Genomic DNA, 20,394 nt, shown 5'->3' with positions numbered 1-20,394 from the left:
ACCCTTGCACCGGGCGAAGGGGTGCCGGGCGGCTCCCAGCGGCCAAGGGGGTTCCCCGCCCACACAGCTCCCCTCCACCCTCCGCCCCCCCACCTTCCGAAGCCCCGGGGCGCGAGGTCGGAGCGCTTGCCAACTGCTCTTTGGCGGGGAGGGAGTGAGGGCGCTCGGGACCGTCCCTGCCCCTAGGGGGAGCTGGGAGTCAGCACCCAGGGAGCGTTAAGTGCGTGGCGTGGGAGTCCCGGCCGCCCAGTCCCCTGGGGAAATGGCAAATGAATTGGGCCTCGGAGGCACGACTCTTGGGTTCCATGACCTGGCGCCTGAAGAGGAGAAGTCTGCGCCTTGGTTTTACTGCCTGGAAAGTGGGTTAGTTTGAAGCTACTCTAGGAACTGACATTCGAATGGGAGGGGGGCCGGGGAGGACTCTTCTACTGGTCCAAGGATTTTGTCCTTTCCCTGTTTCTACTTTCCTGTGCCTTTGGATGAGAAGTAGACTAGCATTTATTGAGCATTCATCAAGCTAATCAGACCATCGTAACTGCCAGTTTGATGCCTGTGTTCCGCTCCCAAATGGGTCCATTTGTCAGGTCACTCCTATAGGCCCACAATAAATATTTTTGGAGTTACTATTATTATTAAGTCCCACGTGCCAGGCATTGTGTTAAAGTGCTTTACATCCATCACACGGTTGGCGTTGTCCTCATTCTACAGATGAGAACACTGAGACTGGAGATAAATCACTTGTCCAAGCTGGGAAACAGCAAGTCTCTATGGAAGCCTGGTTGGCCTGCCTCCAAAACTCCCACTCCATCTTGTTGCCTCCACACACACACACACACACCCGGGCAGGCCAGTCTGCCCCACTCATTCCACGCCCAAGCCAGGCCCTGTGTGGGAGATCATCCAGAGATCCTCTCCTTCTCCTCCTCTTCAGGAAGCCCATACAAGAAGTGTTGATGGGAGCTGTGGGCCAGAACGGTGACTCCTTGGGCAAGGAAACAGGTCCAGACCTGGAGGAAGGGAGACCATGAGTCTGGGAGAGAACAAGACCTCTGGGAAGCCTCCCCTCCCTGTGCATCCCCTTCCCCCAATGCCTTCCATCTGTTGCCCCCTTTCTTCGCCTCCCCCATCCCCAAGGCACCCTCTGGCCCTACAGTACCAGGTAGGTGGTGAGGCCCAGGTAAACCGCAGCCAGCAGGGCTACAAGGACGAAGTAGGCAGGGTGGGGGAGGCTGGGCAGGTAGATGATCACGAAGTAGAGGTTGATGGCACAGATCAGCGCCATGATGGAGGATGTGATGGCCTTGCTCAGCCTGGGGGAAGGGAGGGAAGCTCAGGCCTGGTCCCATCTCCTCCTCCTTGTCTCCACTGCCCAAAGCCAGCCTGGAGCTGGGGTGGGGAGAGTGAGGGGATACACAAAGCTACTTTCTCTGGGCTGTGGGGCCTGGAGCAGACCCCTTGCCCACTACTGTCTCCTGGGCCCTTCAGGCTCCACACTGGCAGGATCTGGCAAGAGCAGAGTCTGAGGTGAGAGTGAGGAGCTCAGGGTCTAGAAGCAGCCCCCGACCCCAGATTCCAGATTCCAGCCCTATTGCCCTACACTTGCTAGCTGTGTGGGCCTGCACAGCTTCCTTAACCTGTATGAGCTTATGGATAATGGTAATTCCCACTTCAAGGTGGTTGTGAGGATCAAATGCAGAATTGCAAGCATGGTGTTTGGGGTGGGGAGTACTCACCGGCCGTTGGCAAACTCCTGCATGAGGGCTGGCATGCTGGTGAATGTAAGGATAGGCAGCACAGCAAAGGGAAGCTGGGGAGAAGCAGGAGGATGGGGCTGAGGATCATGGCCCTCAGAGTACAGTAAGGAAGGGAGGAGTGGAGCAGGGCTCCATTCGTCCTCTGTCTGTGTGCCCTTGGACAAGTCTCCTTATCCATAATCACTCAGAGACTTCTCCACCTCTGAGCATTCCAGAGTTGTGAGGCTCCAAAGCAGGAGAAACATTTGGGGGCTCTGGTCCCAGGCTGCCTGAGTTTGCATCTCAACTCTGCCACTGATCACTTAACTGTGTACATTTGTTTTCCAATCTGCACAACGGGGACAATGGTGGTTCCTAGCCCTGGGATGTCCATGGGGATTATGTGAGCCTTACAAGCAAACGTGTGTTTGGAATAGTGGGAAGGCGCTGGGGGACTGGGAGGGAGGGTGTGTGTGAAGGGTCCCTCTGAAGGATTGCTGCGGTTCCTCTTTAGCTCTGCAGGGGGGTGGGGGGGGGGGTGGCTAGGGACCACGGGCTCACCAGCAGGCTCTGCAGCACATTAAGCAGGTCGTTGAGCCCTGACAGGTCTTTCAAGTCCCTGAAGACTGCCACGAGCACGGTGGGCAGGATGGCGCAGGAGCGAGTGAGGAGCACGCGGGCAAAGCGTGACCAGCGCAGCTTCAGGAAGCCCTGGGGTGTGGAGTGGGCATTTTGGTGGTGGGTGCAGGACTAGGGATTCCAAGGGAGGGATCCTCTGTCGTCCCTCAGCCCATCAGGCATCAGGGGGAACGCTCTGTTTTTCCATCTCTGAAATGGGGGAGGCTCTGACCCTAGTTGGTGGAGAGAATGGATGAGGAGAAATAGGGGGGTCCCCCCCCCCCGGGTTAATGCTTAAGACTAAACTTTTGGGGAGGAGGCGTCTGCTAGTTTTGGGTCTGCTGCCTTGAGCCAGTCGCTTCACCTCTCCGCATTTCAGTTTTCTCATCTGTAAAGCGGGGCTTATAATAGTGACCTCTGGGCTGCTTTAAGGATCAGTGAGGCTGGTATCCGAGCCCACGTGGTGTGCCTGTTGACCTCGGACCCCTGGGACTCCCGGCCCGCTCCCCAGGCCCCACCACCTCCATCACAAACTGTCCCGCGTAGGTGCCGGTCATGGTGGAGCTCTGTCCGGCCGCTAGGAGGCCCACCGCCCAGATGTAGAGAGCAGCCGGGCCGAAAAGACAGCCCAGGATCACGCCCTGCAGGGAGGGGTGTGGTTAGAGCCGTGGTACCGCCCCGGAGCAGGCTCCGCCCCCTGGTGGGCGTGGCGACGAAGCCTGCGGGATCCTTACATTCCATGCCCGCCTCCGCCTGTCGCTTACTCCTTGGTAAATGTCCACCTCCACTGTAAGGTTGTTTTGGGGGAAGATCTTGGCGTAGTCGTGGAGGCTGCTGTTGGCACAGACGTCGAACTGTGGGCACCGGGACAGTAGGAGGGAGATGTGAAGTTTCAGAAAATCAGACTGCCAGGCCTTGACCAGGGGTTGAAAACTGGTGACCCCCAGGCCGAATCCGGCCAGATATATTTTGCTTGATTAACAGATGTTTTTTCTCTTTAATGTGAATTTGTTGCCGACATCTAAAATTGAGAAGAATTCACACGGGAACCCAGTTTCCAGGGTTCTGTTGCATTTGTAGGGAATGGCATTACCACAAAGAGACAATTGGCTGGCAGTGAGTCCAGCTGCTCCACGGTCCCCTCTCCCTTACACGGGACCCACTTCCCACAACTCTGAGGCTGGCCTGGCCTTCAAGGCCACATAGCAAGGCAGTGGCCGTGCCCAAATCCCAGGAGACTTGGTCAGTCGTCCCCTGCAGTGCTCAGCCTTCAGTAAGCACCCCACCGCTGGCTAGCAGCTGTTAGAGCCACGTGAGAGAGACCCACTCAGAGAGGAGACAGGCACAGGTCCCAAACCCCAGAGAGCCAGGGAGAAGCTTTTTATCATTGACTGCTCTACCCACCCCCCCCCCCCCCCCCCGCCTCCGTGTCTAGGCACTGCCTGATAACATAACAAATCCTCAGTAACTATTTGCTGAATGAATAAAGATTGTCAAGAGAGAGGACTCAGAGAAGAATTCCCAACTCCCTGCTCATGCTCAGGCAAGCGCCTACTCCCAGAATGCCCTGCCTGCAGTTTGCTGGACAAATCCTGTCCATCCTCTGGGGAGCACCTGGGATGCGGGGTCCTCTAAGACTCAGCTCCACCCTCCCAGGCTCCTCCTTTGATTGTCTGTGCCTTGCAGGCCCTGGGGTGGGTCTGACTCTCTAAGAGCCTGCCCCCCCGGGCCGGGGAGAGCTGTGACTCTCCAGCAGAGTGGGGAAGGGGTCTCAGCCAAAGGCCAGATCGCAGACTCCCTCCCCTACCAGTGCTGGAAGTGCAGACAGACACTCAGGGGCTTAGATGCATTGCCTGGAGTCCCCAGCAAAGCCTGCAGGGCTTGTGTGTGGGGGGGGGGGCCTGCCCTGGCTGTGTGGGGAGGTGTCTCTCACCGCAGCCTGGTTGGTTTGCTGGTAGAAGGCCTGTCCAAAGACTGCCACAACAAAGAGATTGATGAAGAAGGAGACAGACAGGGCGATGGTGGCCTCAATCAGGAAGTACATGTTGGCCTCTCGGATGTCTGCCCGGCGAGACCGGTCTATCTCTCTAGACTGCAAAGGTCAGAGGGGAAAGAAAAGCCAAATTTCCTCAGAGCTACCCCGACATTCTCCACCCTCACACGTCTACCGATGTTCCCTCCAAACCCCAGTTCTTTCTAAAGCCCTCTCCATGGCAGTTTGGTCATGGCCTTGATCAGCTGACACCCTTCCTGCATGCCCAATTAATTTCCGCCTCAGGGCCTTTGCACTTACCATTCCCTCTGCTTGGAATATCTTCTCCTCTGATCCTCCTTCCCATCCTTCAAGTCTCAAAGATTACCTCCTTAGCAAGGCCTTTCCCAACTACCTTTTCTAAAGGAGCCCCTCTTTAGTCTTTCTCTGCCATACTTCTCTGTTTTGTTTCCTTCAAAGCACCTTTCACAATCCATAATTTTCCTTTTTTTAATTCTTAAATTTTTTAGTTTTAAATTCTTTTTCTTTTTTTGAGAGAGAGAGAGAGAGAGAGAGAGAGAGAGAGAGAGAGAGACAGCAAGCCCACAAGTGGGGGGGGGGGGTAGGGAGGCCAAGGGACAGGGAGAGAGAATCCCAAGCAGGCTCGGGTCTGTCAGGACAGAGCCGGAGGTGCGGCCGGAATTCACAAACCGTGACATCACGACCCCAGCGGAGATCAAGAGTCAGACTTTTAACGGACCAAGCCACCCAGGGCCCCCGTAATTCTTTCCTTTATCTGTTTACTTGCTCATGATCTGTCCCCCCCCCACCCCCGCCCCGACTAGAAATGCAAGCCCTAGAAAGGCAGATGGCTTGTCTGCCTTTTCATCATTGACCCCCTTTTCCCACGCATAGTAGATGCTCTATTACTACATACTGAATACATAAAGAATGATTCCCTTCCCGCCTGAATCCGGAAGGCAGGAGCCAAAGGGGCGGGGCTCCAAGTTTGGAGGCCACCAGAGCGTGGCTGAAGGGAGCAGACATCCCTCCCCTTCCCTCTGCTCACCTTGACTAGGGCCGAGTGCAGGTAGATGTTGTGGGGCATGATGATGGCCCCAACGATGCCCACGGCCTGCAGCAGCTCAGGACTGCCGCAGCCGGAGCACGAGGGCAGGAGCAGGTCCCGGAGGAGAGCTACCTGGGCTGGACGGGCCACCACGTACTGTGGGGAGGAGCCTCCTTAGGCCAGGCCACGCCACGTGCAGCCATTCCCACCATCCACCCTGACCCTGGCCGATAGGGGGCTCCTCGAGGAGCCCGGAGGAACAGCCTTGGTGGAGGGTATGGAGGCTTTGGCTTCCCACCTCATAGCCGAAGGTCAAGGCCATAACTGTAATAAGGAATCCAAAAAAGGCTTCCAGCTTGCGCAACCCTAGGGGGAAAGCAAAGGGGAACAACAAGAGCGAGAAAAATGACAAAAATTGTAACAGAAGCAATTATTAATGGCTACTATCTTGAGCAAGTTTCAGGCACTGTGCCAAGTGCTTAACGTATATTGCCTCAGTGAGTTCTCACCACAGCCGGTGAGGTCTGAGCTATTATCGTCCCCGCGTTATAGGCGAAGAAACAGAAGTCTCAGTAACTTGCTCAGGGCCACACAGCCAGAGTGAGGGAGCTGGGAGCCCTTCTCTCAGTACAGCGGAGCTTGGTTTCTTCATTCACTTGTTCCCCCAACCCAGTCCCTTGGGAGATTGAGGGGCACACCCACCGTAGTTGTCAAGGAAGAGGAAGAAGAAAGTGTCCACGATGGTGATGAGGACGCCACCCCAGAGTGGGATTCTGAAACCAGAGTGGCCGGGGTCAGCCCAGCCTCAGGGCAGGACACTGTGGAATCTGGACTCCTGGGAGCGGGGACCCAAGTGGCCCCAGGCAGCTAAGGCAGAGGGGGGTGGGAGTGTGCTGGAGGTGGGAAAATGGCACTAGGCGCTGGTGGGGGACCAGCATGGCAGGGAGCTCGGGGCTGCAGTCCTGAAGTCTGCGGGGTGACTGACATCACTTTACGTTTCTGGGTCCCTGTTCCCCATCGGGCAAATTGAGCAACAGCTCTAAAGTCAGAGGGGACTGGGGGTGAGGGGGATGGGGGGAAGGACGAGGCCTGGGGAAGAAGGAGCACAAGTCCCCAGCGCTGGACTGAAGAGCTGGGGCCCCTGGTGGCAGTACCGTCCAGCTGACAGCAGACTGAATGCGATAGCCGTGCCGATGACCTCCTGCATGTCCGAGCCCACGATGGCTAGCTCGATGGTCAGCCAGAGGAGAGTGCGGGGCGCCTGGGGGGAGGAGGGAGCATTGCATCAAGGCTGGGCCAGATATTGTTATTTGTTGATGTCCTGGACCTTTCCATACCCGGCACAAACTATGTTTGTCGGCCTTGCCAGCTGGCCTCCAGTTAGGTTTTGTAGGAAACAATTAAGGGAGATTAAAAGGCAGGGAGGGATCACTCTTTCCCCCTACTTCTAGTGGTGTTTCTGGCACAGGCATCATCAAGGGCACCAGGCTTCCTGGGCTCCAGCAGCGTTGGTGGCTGTTTTGACAGTAGCGGCCAAGCTTCCTGAAGGCAGCAAATGATGGCTCTTGGGCTGCTGCCCAGCAGCTTCCTGATCTTGGATGAACACCTCCTTCCCTTGTTCCTTCAGTCCTTCCATCACCTTTGTGACCACACCTCTGCATTGAATACCTTTGAAAGATCTCATGGCCAGGTCTCTGTTTTCCTGCTTGGACACCGACAACGACCAAGTCCCCAGTGTCTACCCCAGCCGGTGACCATCCCAAGCCAATGCCTACCTATTTTGCACCCTGGGCAGGTCACTTCCCCAGGTTTCAATTTCCTCTCCTGTAAAATGAGCAGATGATGTCTAACAGCCCTCTTAGTCTGGGTACTATTCGTTCGAGCCTCAGTCTTCTCATCTATCAAATGGGCTTGTGATGCCCGACTTGAGATGATTTATTTACTTGATCACAGAAGCTGTAAATGGCTGTTTGGGGTTTGGGATCTGTGGATGCTCCCTGTCCAGGCCCACCAGGCTCACCTTATGGTAGTAGAGATGGCAGACCTCGCCCAAGTCCTTGCCTGTCACCACACCCAGTCGGGCAGCAAGCCGTTGGCAGAGCAAACCCAACACCGTGGCCCACAGCAGCACCCAGAGCAGCTGAGAGAAGGAAGGGAGAGGCCTTCAGCTTGGTGTGTGTGTCCGGGGGGTGGGGGGTGGGGTGGGGTGGGTAGTCTGACAAGTCCAGACTGCTGGTACCCTCTAACCAAGGACGCTCCTTGGGGACAGAGTGGAGGAGGTGAAGTGAGAAGACCAACACCCCCCCCCCCATACACCCCCCATTCTGGCAGGGCTGCCCTGGGACCCTTCTCTGGCCCATTTGAACGTAATACCCGCTCCCCCAAACACCAGTCATGTAGGCCACTCTGGGGAGATGTGGCAAGCTGGGGGGGTCTCCTCCCACTTAGCTTGGTCACCCCTCCTCCCCGTGGTGCCCCGACTCAATCACTTTGAATCCAGCCACGGCACCAGCCTGAAGATCTGACTCGATGTTTCCCGGGTCCAGGAAAGCGATGCTCATGAGGAAGCCAGGCCCCGTGAAGGCCCACAGCTTCCTCAGGCTGAATGTGCCCTGCGGGTGGGAGTGAAGTGACGAGGTCTTGGGTGGTAGCTCCTGACCTTGGCCAGCCCCCAGCTGAACCCCTCTGGGTTCATCAGCCCGCGCTGGCCAGCCCTGCCCACCACTCCCCCATTGCTGGATCTGCCACCCTAGGGGTTAGTGGAGGGCGTGGGGGTGGGAGGAAGCAGCAGGATTTACTGAGTCATGGTGGATTTACTTTCTGCATCAGTCAGATTCGGCAACCCACAGGCGCCTCAGCAGCCTGCCTCACGCTCGCCCTGACTCAGCAGATCCTCAGAGCCCAAAGGGGTTCTTTCCTCGGGCCAAGCCTGCCGGGTCTTGTTGCTCGTTCCCCAGTCCTCCTCAAACCATGGTCCCTCCTCTCTGTTGTCCACTGAGCCTAGGGTCTCCCCACCCCTAGGAGGCTTGGCCTGGCAGCCTGAGAATCTGCTAAAGATTCTGGAAATGCGAGGGGCGCCTGGGTGGCGCAGTCGGTTAAGCGTCCGACTTCAGCCAGGTCACGATCTCGCGGTCTGTGAGTTCGAGCCCCGCGTCAGGCTCTGGGCTGATGGCTCGGAGCCTGGAGCCTGTTTCCGATTCTGTGTCTCCCTCTCTCTCTGCCCCTCCCCCGTTCATGCTCTGTCTCTCTCTGTCCCAAAAATAAATAAAAAACGTTGAAAAAAAAAAAAAAAAAAAAAAAGATTCTGGAAATGCGAGGTGACAGCATCCCAGAAGATAGCCTCGAGCCTCCTTCACTTCCCTACATGCCCTCCTCCGGGTCCTTTCCTTTAAGTACTGCAACAAACGCTCAAGACATTCAACCTGAACTCATCGTAGCCCCTTTCTCTCCATAAGAAAGCTGGGATTCATTCAGAAAGCCGCTTGGTAATTTTTACACACAAAAAAATGATCCCCTGCCCCCCGGCCCCCGGCTAAGAGCTAAGGACAGAAACAGAAAGGGTACAGTATCCACTGTCAATCACTGATGCTCAGAGCTAGAAGGGGCTTCCCACAGTCTTCAGGAGAGCCCTTTGCCCCAGCCTGTGGGATCCCATAGCATCCTGCCAATCCTGAAAGACCCCAGGAAGTTTCCAGCATTCCCACCGGTTCTGTGTCCGGGATGAGGATCTTCTCGCTCAGGTAGGTTGCTCTGAGAGGCTCTTTCTGTGGCTCTGAGCTGGGTGGGCTGGAGATGGAGCCATAGCTGCTCCTGCTTAGACTTTGAGGGCTGCTGTCACCTGCAAAGGGCCCCAGTGAGCCATGGTGAGTGATTGGCTTCTTTCTGGAGGCCCAGGGCTAAAGCCACGTGTCCTCCTTCCCTACGTCCTTCTGGCAAAGTGGAGTAATTGAGGCCCAGTGAACAGTGACTCCCAGCGTGGGTCCATCACATCCACCCCTCGACCAAACATTTCAGAAGATGCGTGGGAAGTAGAGCTTCCAGAATTACTCTCCTTCCATGTGAGCACATTGGTTCCCGAACCAGAGCTCTCTTGCCCCAGAAGATGCAGAGGAGGACCCTGGGCTCTGAGGAGGGCATACTGATGCTAATATGGATGTCCCTTGCCCTCACTCCTGCCTCCTCCTTCTGCCAAGTAAGCTCCAGGAACTCCAAACACACAAAGGACGGACAAAAGGGATGCTGTGCCCGTGGGGATGCGAAGAGCCCAACCCCAGGCTGGGGTCCGGAATTGGGTCGAGACTGGGACATCCATGGGGGATGGATGCAAAGGGGCTTCCTTTGCCTCCCTGACTCTCCCTACTCCCAACCCCCTTTGGAGCCTCTGACCCCAGAGGGGGCTACTCACCTGTCATGAGGACGGCAGGCGCAGGCACTCTCCGCGCGTGAATGGGATGCTGAGCCTATACTCAGCTCATGCCTCCTCTCTGAGTGCCAGTGCGTGTCACTATGTAAGCCCACGCCCTCCTCTCCATCCTCAGCTGATCTAGGCTGTCCTCACACACAGGAGGCATTGTGAAACACGTTCCAAAGGCAGAAGTGGCCAGCTGTGGCGGAAGAGTCTAGGCCAAAATGCAGGAACTTTCGTTCTCCTCCTGGCCCGAGGCCCACAACACTTTTGGCCCCCTTCCAGGCACCCTGAATTCTGTGCCTCCCCAGTTAGCTGTAATTTCAGGACATTTCCTGCTACATGGGCATTCACATCCAGATCACGGGACTGCCTTCTCCAACCACCCCCCAGCCCAGACACAAGCAGTCAGGCCCTTTTCTTCAGTCTGGAGTCCCCAGCCACGAAAGTCCCGATGACCACCCAGGCTTCTGTTTACCATTGAGTGCCTCAGAGGAGAGGACCTTGAGGTCTTCTGTCACAGGGACATGCGTTGACGATTCAGGCCAAGGAGAGCCTTGGAAGAAAGGGGCACCAGAAATTCTGGACCTGAGTCTGCCACCGATTCACTTGAGATGGTCACCAGACCCATCCCTTTCTCTGAGCTCGTTTCTTCTGTAAAATGAAAGGCTCAGACTAGCTAAGAGGTCAAAACATTAGGTGCCCAAGGAGGCCAGGCAGGTAAGATAAACCATGAGACGCGCTGGGAGTAAGAAAAACAGTGTCGGATGACAAACGACACTGAGCCTCAGTGTTGGGACGGATCAGTAGGGACTGGTGGAGACTGTAGTAAAACGAAGGTCATATGCTCTGTCTGAAGAGGGCAGTGCCTACAGACTTCTAGCCAATTGTCATCTGGGATGTGTGTCCAGCCAGTGTCACCATATCTTCTGATTTGTCAAGGATGCTGGACAATTTGGACTTTTACACAACATAGGCTTTTTGAATCCTGGGCTCAAAAAGTGGAAAATATTGTGTAATCTAAACAAAATATTCCTTCACGGTAGCTTCCGCTTGAGGGTTATGAGTCTGTAACCTCTGGGTGAGTGGTGGGCAAGATTTTTCCAGCTCCCGATCGCTTCTCCTTGCCAGTCCCTGTGCCCACACCACCACTTACCTCCCTTAGGCCCTTCTTCCATGCCCACTCCTGCCCTCTATCTTGTGGTCTTCCTTTTCTGCCAAGGAGATTCAAGACCAATCTTTGGGGTTTCCAACTCCAAAGTCTGAGACCTCAGGATCCGGAGAAAACAGGTGCAAGCTCTCAGGCCCAAACCTGAACCAGGATATCGCCACGTTGAGTCAAACACGTTAGCCAAAGCTTGGGAGTCGGATGGGGGCATTGGCATCCAATTTCCTGGCTGCTCGTGGATTGGGGAGTTTGGAGGAGCTGGAGAAGTGGGGGTGTGGTAAGAAGGGCGACTAATAGGTCATAGGGGAGAGAGCAACGTCAGGTTTGTCACTGTGCAATCCTATTGCTTAAGATATCACCATCTCACGTTTCCCAATCACTACCTTGGGCTCATGTGGGGATGGCTGGGGTTGGGGCTGGGGTAGGATATTGTAATGGTTAATTTTATGTGCCAACCTGACAGGGCCACAGGGTGCCTGGATACTTGGTCAAACTTTCAGGGTGTGGTCTTGGGGGTATTTTCAGAGAAGATTAACTTTGGAATCCATAGGCTGAGTCAAGCAGATTTCTCTCCTTAATGAGCATGGGCCTCATCCAACCAATTGAACAGAACAAAAGGCTGAGTAAGGAAGAGTTTGCTTTCTCTGTCTTTGAACTGGGATATTGGTCTTCTCCTGCCTTCAGGCTTGGCTTGAACAGGAACTGAGACCATTGGCTCTCCTCCTTCTCAGTCCTTCAGACTCAGAACAGAATTACATATATCATCGGCTCTCTTGGGTCTCCAGCTTATAGATCTTGGGACTCCTCAGCCTCTATACTCATGTGAACCAATTCCTTATTATCTATCTATCTATCTATCTATCTGTCTATCATCTATCTATCCATCTATATTTTCTATTGGTTCTGTTTCTTTGAAGAGCCCTAAAACACATATCTTCCTCTTTGTATCTTTTGCAGGGTTTTACCTATAGTTAGGACTCAGTGAATATAACTGGTTAATGACCAATCAGTACTGTGCACAACCACCACCTTACAGAAGGGTAGTATCGTGTAACGGTTAAGAGCAGAGCTTCTACACAGGTTATCAGCAAGTGGGAAGCTACTGAGCTAAGGCTCCAGAAATCCACATAGCGATCCCCTTGGATTTGGAGCTGTTGCTGAATACTAAACCCTGCATGAGAAGGGTCAGATTTCATGAAGCCCAATTCACTCAAAATGGACCACAGACTTAAAAGTAAATATTAAACTATAAAATTTTTAGAAAGAAAGTAGGAGAAAGTCTTCAGGCTCTAAGATGAGACAAAGACTTGTTAGACTCAACACCAAAAGCATGACCCATAAAGGGAAAAATTGATAAATGAGACCTCATCAAAATTACCAATGTTTGCTCCATGGAAGGACCCTTTTAAGAGGATAAAAAGACAAGCTAGAGACTCAGAGAAAATATTTGCAAATCACATATCTGACAGAGGACCAGTATCTAGAAATAAAATCTCTTAAAACTCAATAGTGAGGGCCACCTGGGTGGCTCAGTTGGTTCAGTGTCTGACTCTTGATTTCTGCTCAGGTCATGATCTCACAATTTGTGAGATCAAGCTCCATGTTGAGCTCTGGGCTGAGAGTGTGGAGCCTGGGATTCTCTCTCTCCCTCTCTGTATCTGTTCCTCTCCCACTCGTTCTCTCTCTCTCTCTCTCTCTCTCAAAACAAACAAACAAATGAACATTAAAAAAAATCTCAACAGTGAAAAGCCAAGCAATCCAAGTAGAAATGGGCAAAAATCATGAACAGACATTTCACCAAATAGGATGGATATACAGATGGCAAACAAACCCATGGAAAGATGTTCAGCATCATTAGCCATTAGGGAAAGGCAAATTAGAATCATAATGAGATATCACTATGCTCCTATCAGAGTGGTTAAAATAAACAATCACAACACCAAATATTGCCAGGGATGTGGAGAAACTATACCACTCATAGATTTCTGGCTGGAATGTAAAATGGTACAGCCACTCTGGAAGTAGTTTGGGACTCTCTTAAAAAACTAAAGATGTGGGGTGCCTAGGTGACTCAGTTGGTTAAGCGTCTGACTCTTGATCTCGGCGCAGGTCACGATCTCACGGTTGGTGAGTTCGAGTCCCATGACGGGCTCTGCACTGACAGCATGGAGCTTGCTTAGGATTCTCTCTCTCCCTCTCTCTCTCTGCCCCTCTACCTCTCTCTCTCTCTCTCTCTCTCAAAAATAAATAAACTTAAAAAAAAACTAAAGATATAACTGTCATATGATCTAGAAATTGCACTCCTGGATGTTTTTCCCCAGAGAAATGATTTATGTTCACACTTAAATCTGCACACAAATTTTTATAGCAGCTTTATTTTATAATAGCCCAAACTGGAAGTAACCCACATTGTTCTTCAACAGGTGAATGGTTGACCAAACTATGGTATATCTATAGGATAGAATATACCCTTGGGCATTTTTCCCAGCGAAACTAAAACTTATGTTCATACAAAAACTGGCATATGAATTGTAGCTTTATTTGTAACAGTCAGAAACTAGAATTAGCCCAGATGTCCTTCAACAGGAGAATAGTTAAACTAACTTCAGGACAAACTGTGGATTACAATTTAACAATAAAAGAAACAAACTATTGATACAATTACTTGGATGGATTTCCAGGAAATCAAATCAGTGAAAGAGGTCTATCTCAAAAGGTTACATACTGTATTGTTCCATTTATAAACCAGTTTTGCAATAAGAGTTTTGGAAGTGAATGTCAGATTAGGGGCCGCCAGTGGGTGTGGTGGAGGGTAGAGAGGGAAGTGGATGTGATTATGGAAGGGTAATTTGAAGGATACTTTCCATGGTGGGACTGTTCAAGTATCGTGACCTTGGTGGTGGTTATACAAACCCACACACGTATAAAATTGTATAGAACTTAACCACACACACACACACACACACACACATGCACAAATGAGTAAAAATGAGTAAAAACAAAACAGGAAATCTGACAAAGATCAGTGGATTGTGTCAATGTCAATATCCTGGTTGTATTGAAAACCCAGGTTTAAACAGATATTTGGCAAACGTTCATAGCAACATTTTCCACAATAGTCAAAAGGCAGCAATAACCCAAATGCCCATCAACAGATGAATAAACAAAATGTGACATATCCACACAATGGAATATTATTCAGCCTTAAAAAGGAATGAAATTCTGGTACAAGCTATAATATGGATGAGGCTTGAAAACATCATGCTAAGTGAAGTAAGTCAGACCCAAAAGGACAAATATTGTAGGATTCCACTTATATGAGTTACTCAGAATAGACACATTTATAGAAACAAAAAGTAGAATGATAATTTCCAGGAGCTAGGGGAAGGGGAAAAGGGAAGTTATTATCGTTCATTGGGTACAGAGTTTTGTCCATGGTGATTAAATGTTCCGGAAATGGATGGTGGTGATGGTTACACAACAGTGTGAATATACTTAAAGTCACTGAATTGTACACCTATAAATGGTTAAAAGGGTAAATTTTATGTCTATTTTGGTACCCCCCCCCCAAAAAAAAAAGTGGGAAGAAATTCCTGGTTGTAACATTGTGTAAGAATTTTTGCAAGCTGTTACCACTGGGGGAAAGTGGGTAGAGTATCCATAAGATCTCTCTGAATTATTTCTTACAGCTACATGTGAATATGCAATGATCTAAGTTTTTTTTTTTTTTTTTTTTTTTTTTTTTTTTTTTTAAATTTTTTATTTTTGGGACAGAGAGAGACAGAGCATGAACGGGGGAGGGGCAGAGAGAGAGGGAGACACAGAATCGGAAACAGGCTCCAGGCTCCGAGCCGTCAGCCCAGAGCCTGACGCGGGGCTCGAACTCACGGACCGCGAGATCATGACCTGGCTGAAGTCGGACGCTTAACCGACTGCGCCACCCAGGCGCCCCAACAATGATCTAAGTTTTTAAAATAGAGGAAAAGGATGGGGCTTAGTGAATGAATATTATACTTCAATAAAATGGATTAAAAAAAAAACAAACAAAAAAACCACCAGAGCCTCTGGAATCAAATGGCCTGCGTTTGCATTACTTACTAGCTCTGTGACTTAGGCAAGTTTCTTAGGCCCTCAGTTTCCTCGCCTGGAGAGGGGGGGATAATAAAAGTACTTACCCTTTAGAGTTTTTGTGAAGCCCAAGAAATGCACTGAGGACTCTAGTTAGTTGCTTTTGTAAATTGGGTTCCAACATGGCATTGGTTACTCTCAGTTCTTTGGAACTCCAAATGCTTCTTTTGGAGCATTTGCTACAAATATTGCTACAAATATTGCTGCCTGTGATGGTTTGATTCTCAGTCTTGCCCACCAAAGCCTTTGGATGCAGTGGGACTCAACCATGGGACATTTGTGATGATTGAATAACAGAGGACAATTCCATGCACTATATCATAAAACAAAATGAGAAAACCATCAAACTGAACAAGAACAGGTTTTATCATGAATGCCGGTGTTGGGGGAACAGCAGATTTAACCAAAGGAAAGGAGGCACATGACAGAGATTCGGAAGGCCATAGCTACACCTTCCAAAGACATTTCCAGCCCTGGGGTTATATTCTATCATCAAATGTTAAAATGTAAGACTTTCCTTTTTTTTTTTTTTTTTTTTTAATTTTTTAAATGTTTGTTTATTTTTGAGGGGTGGGGGAAGGGGCAGAGAGAGGGAGACACAGAATCCCAAGCAGGCTCCAGGCTCCAAGCTGTCAGCACAGAGCCCGACGTGGGGCCTGAACCCATGAACCAGGAGATCGTGACCTGAGCCAAAAGACCTTAGTTTAAGACCTGAGCTTAACCGACTGAACCACCCAGGCGCCCCAAGACTTTTCTTATAGGGCTCCATCTATCTGTAGCATGGTCTTAGTTTATCCACTCCCTACGGCTTCTGGTAGGAGGAAAGAAAACACAGAAACAGGCAGGCATGCAGGCATTTGCTTAACCCACTTCGAGGGTCTCTCAGTTTCCTGGACAGCAGTGTTTTTGCTGGGTTCCAGACCCTTCACCGTCTCATCCTGAACCCCCTGCAGAGGCTCAAACATTCAGTGCTCCCTCCCTCTCACCTCCAGGACGCTGCCTGTCCTCAAACATCCTCCACACCCTTTGCCTGGCAAACAGCCTTTTGTCTTCCAGGACTCAACTCTGGTGTGACCTCTTTCAGGAAGCCTTCTTTGATTTCTCCAGGACCAGGCTGTGTGCTCCCTCAGCACAATGCCTTTCCCACATACTCAGGCAACTCAGCAGTGAGGCTGCTGTCAGGGATAGTGCGGGAGGGAATGCGCAGCTTCTGGATGCCTGGGAAAGGAGAGAGACAGTGTATGGTTCAAGCCTATTCGGGGAGTTTCTAAAGCGAGAAGGTGCCTCTTCTCTGTTCTGGGATCTGTTTCCAGAGCCACATCTGATCTGTTTATCAGAGTGAATTTATACATGGACTCGAGCCAACCCCCTGGGTCCAAATCATGGCTCTTCCACTGGCCAGCTGCATGATCTTGGCTTTAACCTTTCCCTCTTCTGTAAAATGGGTACAATAATAGAACCTACCTCACAGGGGTGCTGTGAGAATCACATGAATTACCGTGTGGAGAGGGATTAGAATACAAAGCGCTATATAGTACTTGTTCTTACTATTATCACTATTCATTTCCCTCTGCCTCCCTGGGCTCCCTTTACCAGGTCAGGTGCACATGAAACGTTCCCCTGCTGCACGTATACATTTCCTTCTTAGCACCTTCTATGGTCCGCACTCACATGTTCATCTATGGGATCCTGACTGATTTCTCTTCTAGGCTGCGTGTCATGCGGGTAGGGCCTGGCCCTAATCCTCCCATAGCGTCCCCAGATCTTAGTCAAGGGCTTGTTGCTTCAGAAGTGCTCAATGTTTGTTTCTTCTTTGTTCAGAGACACATATGTCCTGGTATTATGGAGCAAGAGAAAGGGGTCATAGAAGTTCAGGGGACAAATGATAAGATCTAAAAGCAGACCCGTTTTGAAATGGATGTCACAGAGCAGGCAGGGAGAGGTGGGCTTCTTTGTAAGTTGCTTGATACAAGGGAGCTCAGCAGAGGAAGGATCTCTGTGGGTCAGATGTCGCTGACCCTCCCCCTCCCCTGCTGCGGCAGAACATCAAGGACCGGAGGGGACTCTGAAGATCTCTGTGGGAATGTTCTGGGTGCACTGAGCGACCTTAGTTTCAGTTCTCCACAGATGAAGTGAACTTGCCAGGGCCTGGGGTGTGGGGGGGGCCTTGTCGACACAGCCGTGCCTATGTCACCATGACTGAGCACTCTGGAACCCCAGCCTCTCCTGCCATATTGTGTTCCAGCCGTCCTGGCCTTCTGACTGCAGCATGCTGTGCTCAAGCGCCCTTGCATTTGCTGTTCTGTCTGCCCACGATGCTTTTCCCACAACTCTTCACGGGTCTGATCCCTTGTCATTCCTTCAGGTTCCAGCTCAAGTGAGACGTCAGGAAGGCCCTCCCTGAAGTCTCAGCCCTCATTCCTCCAACGTTAAGTCACTTTCTACCCACGACTTGGCTTGATTATTATTTTTAAAAATATGCTCTTTTTAAAACATTGATTCACTTATTTTGATGGGGCAGGGAGGAGCAGAGAGGGAGAGAGAGAATCCCAAGCGGGCTCTGCACTGTCAGCGTGGAGCTGGACGTGGGGCTCAATCTCACGAACTGTGAGATTATGACCAGAGCAGAAATCAAGAGTTGGACGCTCAACTGACTGAGCGACCCAGGTGCCCCTATTTTTTTTTTCATAAATGTCCGGAATTGCACATATGAAATTACTTCTTGTGTTTGTTACCTATCTCCCCATGCAACCTGTAAGCATCATGAGGGCAGTGACTTTGTCTTGTCGTTGCTGATTTCCCACTGCCCAGAACAATCCTGGCACGTGGAAGGGACCCAATATTTGTTGAGCTTAGTACCTGGTTGAATGAAGAGATGTTACCCTCCAGAGCTGTTGCTGTCCAATATGGTAGCCACGAGCCACACGTGGCTAAATTGAAATTAAAATTAAAGTAGGGGCGCTTGGCCGGCTCAGTCAGTAGAGCGTGCAACTCTTAATCTCAGGGGCGTGAGTTCAAGCCCCATGTTGGGGCATGGAGCCTACTGAAAATAAAAAATAATAGTAACAAACTTAAGGTAAAACTCCAGTTCCTCAGTCATATTAGTCACATTTCTAGTACTCCATGGCCACATATGCCTAGTGGCTACCACAACAGACATTGCAGATACAGAACATTTCCATCAGTGCGGAAAGTTCTGTCACACAATGCTGCTCTAGACCATAAACACGCATTACACTTTTCTACTTTAACTCTTCACTCATGTCTTTTTCTCTGCCTGGAATGCTTTATCTGATCCTTAATAAAAATCCTACACATGTAGAATTTGGGAATGTTAAAACAAATAATCAAACCAACGAACCTTAAGATCAATTCAACAAGCACAGTGCATGTATCCTTCAGGATTGTTGATTCATGCTAAGATTTAACTACAGAGATGTTCAGTGCAACACTGTTTGTAGTAGCCCCTCCCAAACCCTGAAAACAAAACTCAAAAGCAGGCTGTGGGGGGCCCGGGGGCAGGGGGAGGTTGGTCAAATTATGGTAGAGGCATCAAAAATAGATGACCGTGCTGGGGCACCTGGGTGGCTCAGTCGTTTAAGCCACCGACTTCGGTTCAGGTCATGATCTCAGGGCTCATGAGTTTGAGCCCCGCATCTGGTTCTTTGCAGACAGCTCAGAGCCTGGAACCTGCTTTGGATTCTGTGTCTTCCTCTCTCTGCCCTTCCCCTGCTCACACCCTGTCTCTCTCCCCTTCAAAAATTTTAAACATTAAAAAAATAGATGACTGTGTAATGCCATGGAACTCTTTTCAAAATATAAAGCCACTTATAATGCAGGGAAAAAGTTACAAAACACAAGGAGATTGGGGTCAGAAGTTTCCAGCTTTATCTGTAATGTTTTACACTTGTAAAAAATATTTACACATGGAACTCTTTTCAAAATATAAAGCCACTTATAATGCAGGAAAAAAGTTACAAAACACAAGGAGATTGGGGTCAGAAGTTTCCAGCTTTATCTGTAATGTTTTAAACTTGTAAAAAATATATAATTAAGAATGTAATTATCAGTCAATGGGCATTTATTGCTGTATGATTTCATTTTTGTTAAAAAAAAAAAAAAGTCCCATGAAGTTGTAAAGACCAGATCAAACATTCTATATAAGTGCTTGACATGGGGGCTCCTGGCTGGCTCAGTCAGAAGAGCATGAGATTTCGATCTCGGGGTTGTGAGTTCGAGCCCCACGTTGGGTATAGAGATCACTTTAAAAAAAAAAAAAAGTGCTTGATGTGATGATAATTAACCCTGTATTGCAACTATACTGCAATAAAAAAAAAAAATCGTGTTAAATCAGTAACCAAACAAAAAGCTGCTTGTCAGAGTAAATGGTGAACAAACGCTGGCCACTTTTATGCATAGAAAAATGAGTTAAAGAGGGTATTTGCCAGAATGTTAAGAGTGACTGCCTCTAGGTTGAGAAACTGGGGTGAATTCATTTTCTTCTATTGGTTTGTCATGCTTTTCCCAGTTTTCTCTAGTGAACATGTATTTCTTTTGAAATAAGGGATGGGGGCAATAAAAGATATTTTTAGAAATTCTTCGAGGCTCAACTCGTGATTGTTCTCCACGAAGCCTCGATTCCCTGAGTCCTGGGTCACGGCCATCCTCACCATAGTACAGAGCTTCTCCGGCCTCCCTCGTCTGGAAGAGGCAGGCCCACGAGTGAATAGATGGACAGATGGAGCCTGCACCCCCATTGCCAGCTGCCCGTGAGAAGCTTGCCTAACATTTGCTAAGGAGCCGCGCCCAGCCCTGGGCAGGAACGAGCCATTGGCCAGACCGACATTGCGCCAGGGGCCTAAAGGAGTCGATGATCGCCGACCTATCCTTTTTCTCAGAGAGTCGGGGACGGGTGACCCTGCACACAGTTTGGGGGTTCCTGTGTGTCAGCGGAAAAAGAGGCGGAGTGCGAGAGCCGGCGGCCAGTGGGTTTTGGGAGGCTTCAGAGGTGATGAGCGAGGCCAGTGGTGATCCAGGTTAGCCGCCCCCCCCCTCCCCCCCCCCCCCCCCCCGGCTGCATTTTTCTTGGTTGGGGGGGTGGGGAGGAGGGCAGTTTGGTTTATGCTTAGTGACTTCCAGAAAGATTCTGAGGGCCAGGAAGCCCCGCCCCTTTATCGCCACTAAGCTAGTGACTAAGGGTGTGGGTTTTGGCTCCCGACGTCCAGGGTTGAATCCTGCTTCCTACGTACTACCTCTAGGAGTTACTTAACCTTTCTGCGCCTTTATTTTCTTCTCTGTAAA

The 20,394-nt window shown here is 50.5% G+C and overlaps 1 protein-coding gene across 4 annotated transcripts; it reads right to left on the bottom strand.

The window, feature by feature from the left end:
* Positions 1-480: 480 nt before the first annotated feature.
* Positions 481-10,019, bottom strand: SLC11A1 (solute carrier family 11 member 1). Of its 4 annotated transcripts, none has more exons than XM_042950141.1 (15): positions 9,798-10,019; positions 9,097-9,230; positions 7,882-8,004; positions 7,413-7,532; positions 6,547-6,653; positions 6,095-6,165; positions 5,691-5,758; positions 5,393-5,548; positions 4,285-4,443; positions 3,086-3,205; positions 2,873-2,992; positions 2,295-2,444; positions 1,734-1,807; positions 1,157-1,310; positions 481-1,007 (listed from the first exon to the last, which is right to left on the bottom strand). In XM_042950141.1, the coding sequence occupies exons 1-15, from the start codon at positions 9,802-9,804 to the stop codon at positions 897-899; spliced, it is 1,674 nt and encodes a 557-aa protein (XP_042806075.1). In that variant the 5' UTR covers positions 9,805-10,019; the 3' UTR covers positions 481-896. The 4 variants fall into 4 exon arrangements, with proteins under 4 accessions (XP_042806075.1, XP_042806076.1, XP_042806078.1 ...); XM_042950142.1 differs by having other exon boundaries at positions 3,116-3,205; positions 9,798-10,013; XM_042950144.1 differs by lacking the exons at positions 7,882-8,004; positions 9,097-9,230; positions 9,798-10,019 and adding an exon at positions 6,838-7,216 and having other exon boundaries at positions 7,413-7,462.
* Between the last annotated feature and the right edge of the window lie 10,375 nt (positions 10,020-20,394).

This window comes from Panthera leo, chromosome C1 (genome assembly GCF_018350215.1).
Source record: "Panthera leo isolate Ple1 chromosome C1, P.leo_Ple1_pat1.1, whole genome shotgun sequence".
Classification (NCBI taxonomy): domain Eukaryota; kingdom Metazoa; phylum Chordata; class Mammalia; order Carnivora; family Felidae; genus Panthera; species Panthera leo.
This window is presented reverse-complemented; position numbering and strand designations above follow the sequence as displayed.

Excerpts from the sequence above, each read along its gene's own strand:
- SLC11A1 (XM_042950141.1), bottom strand. Across the intron at positions 8,005-9,096 it reads TCATCCCGGACACAGAACCG|GGCACATTCAGCCTGAGGAA; the intron begins GTGGGAATGCTG and ends TCCCACCCGCAG. Across the intron at positions 2,993-3,085 it reads GGCGGAGGCGGGCATGGAAT|GGCGTGATCCTGGGCTGTCT; the intron begins GTAAGGATCCCG and ends CCCTCCCTGCAG.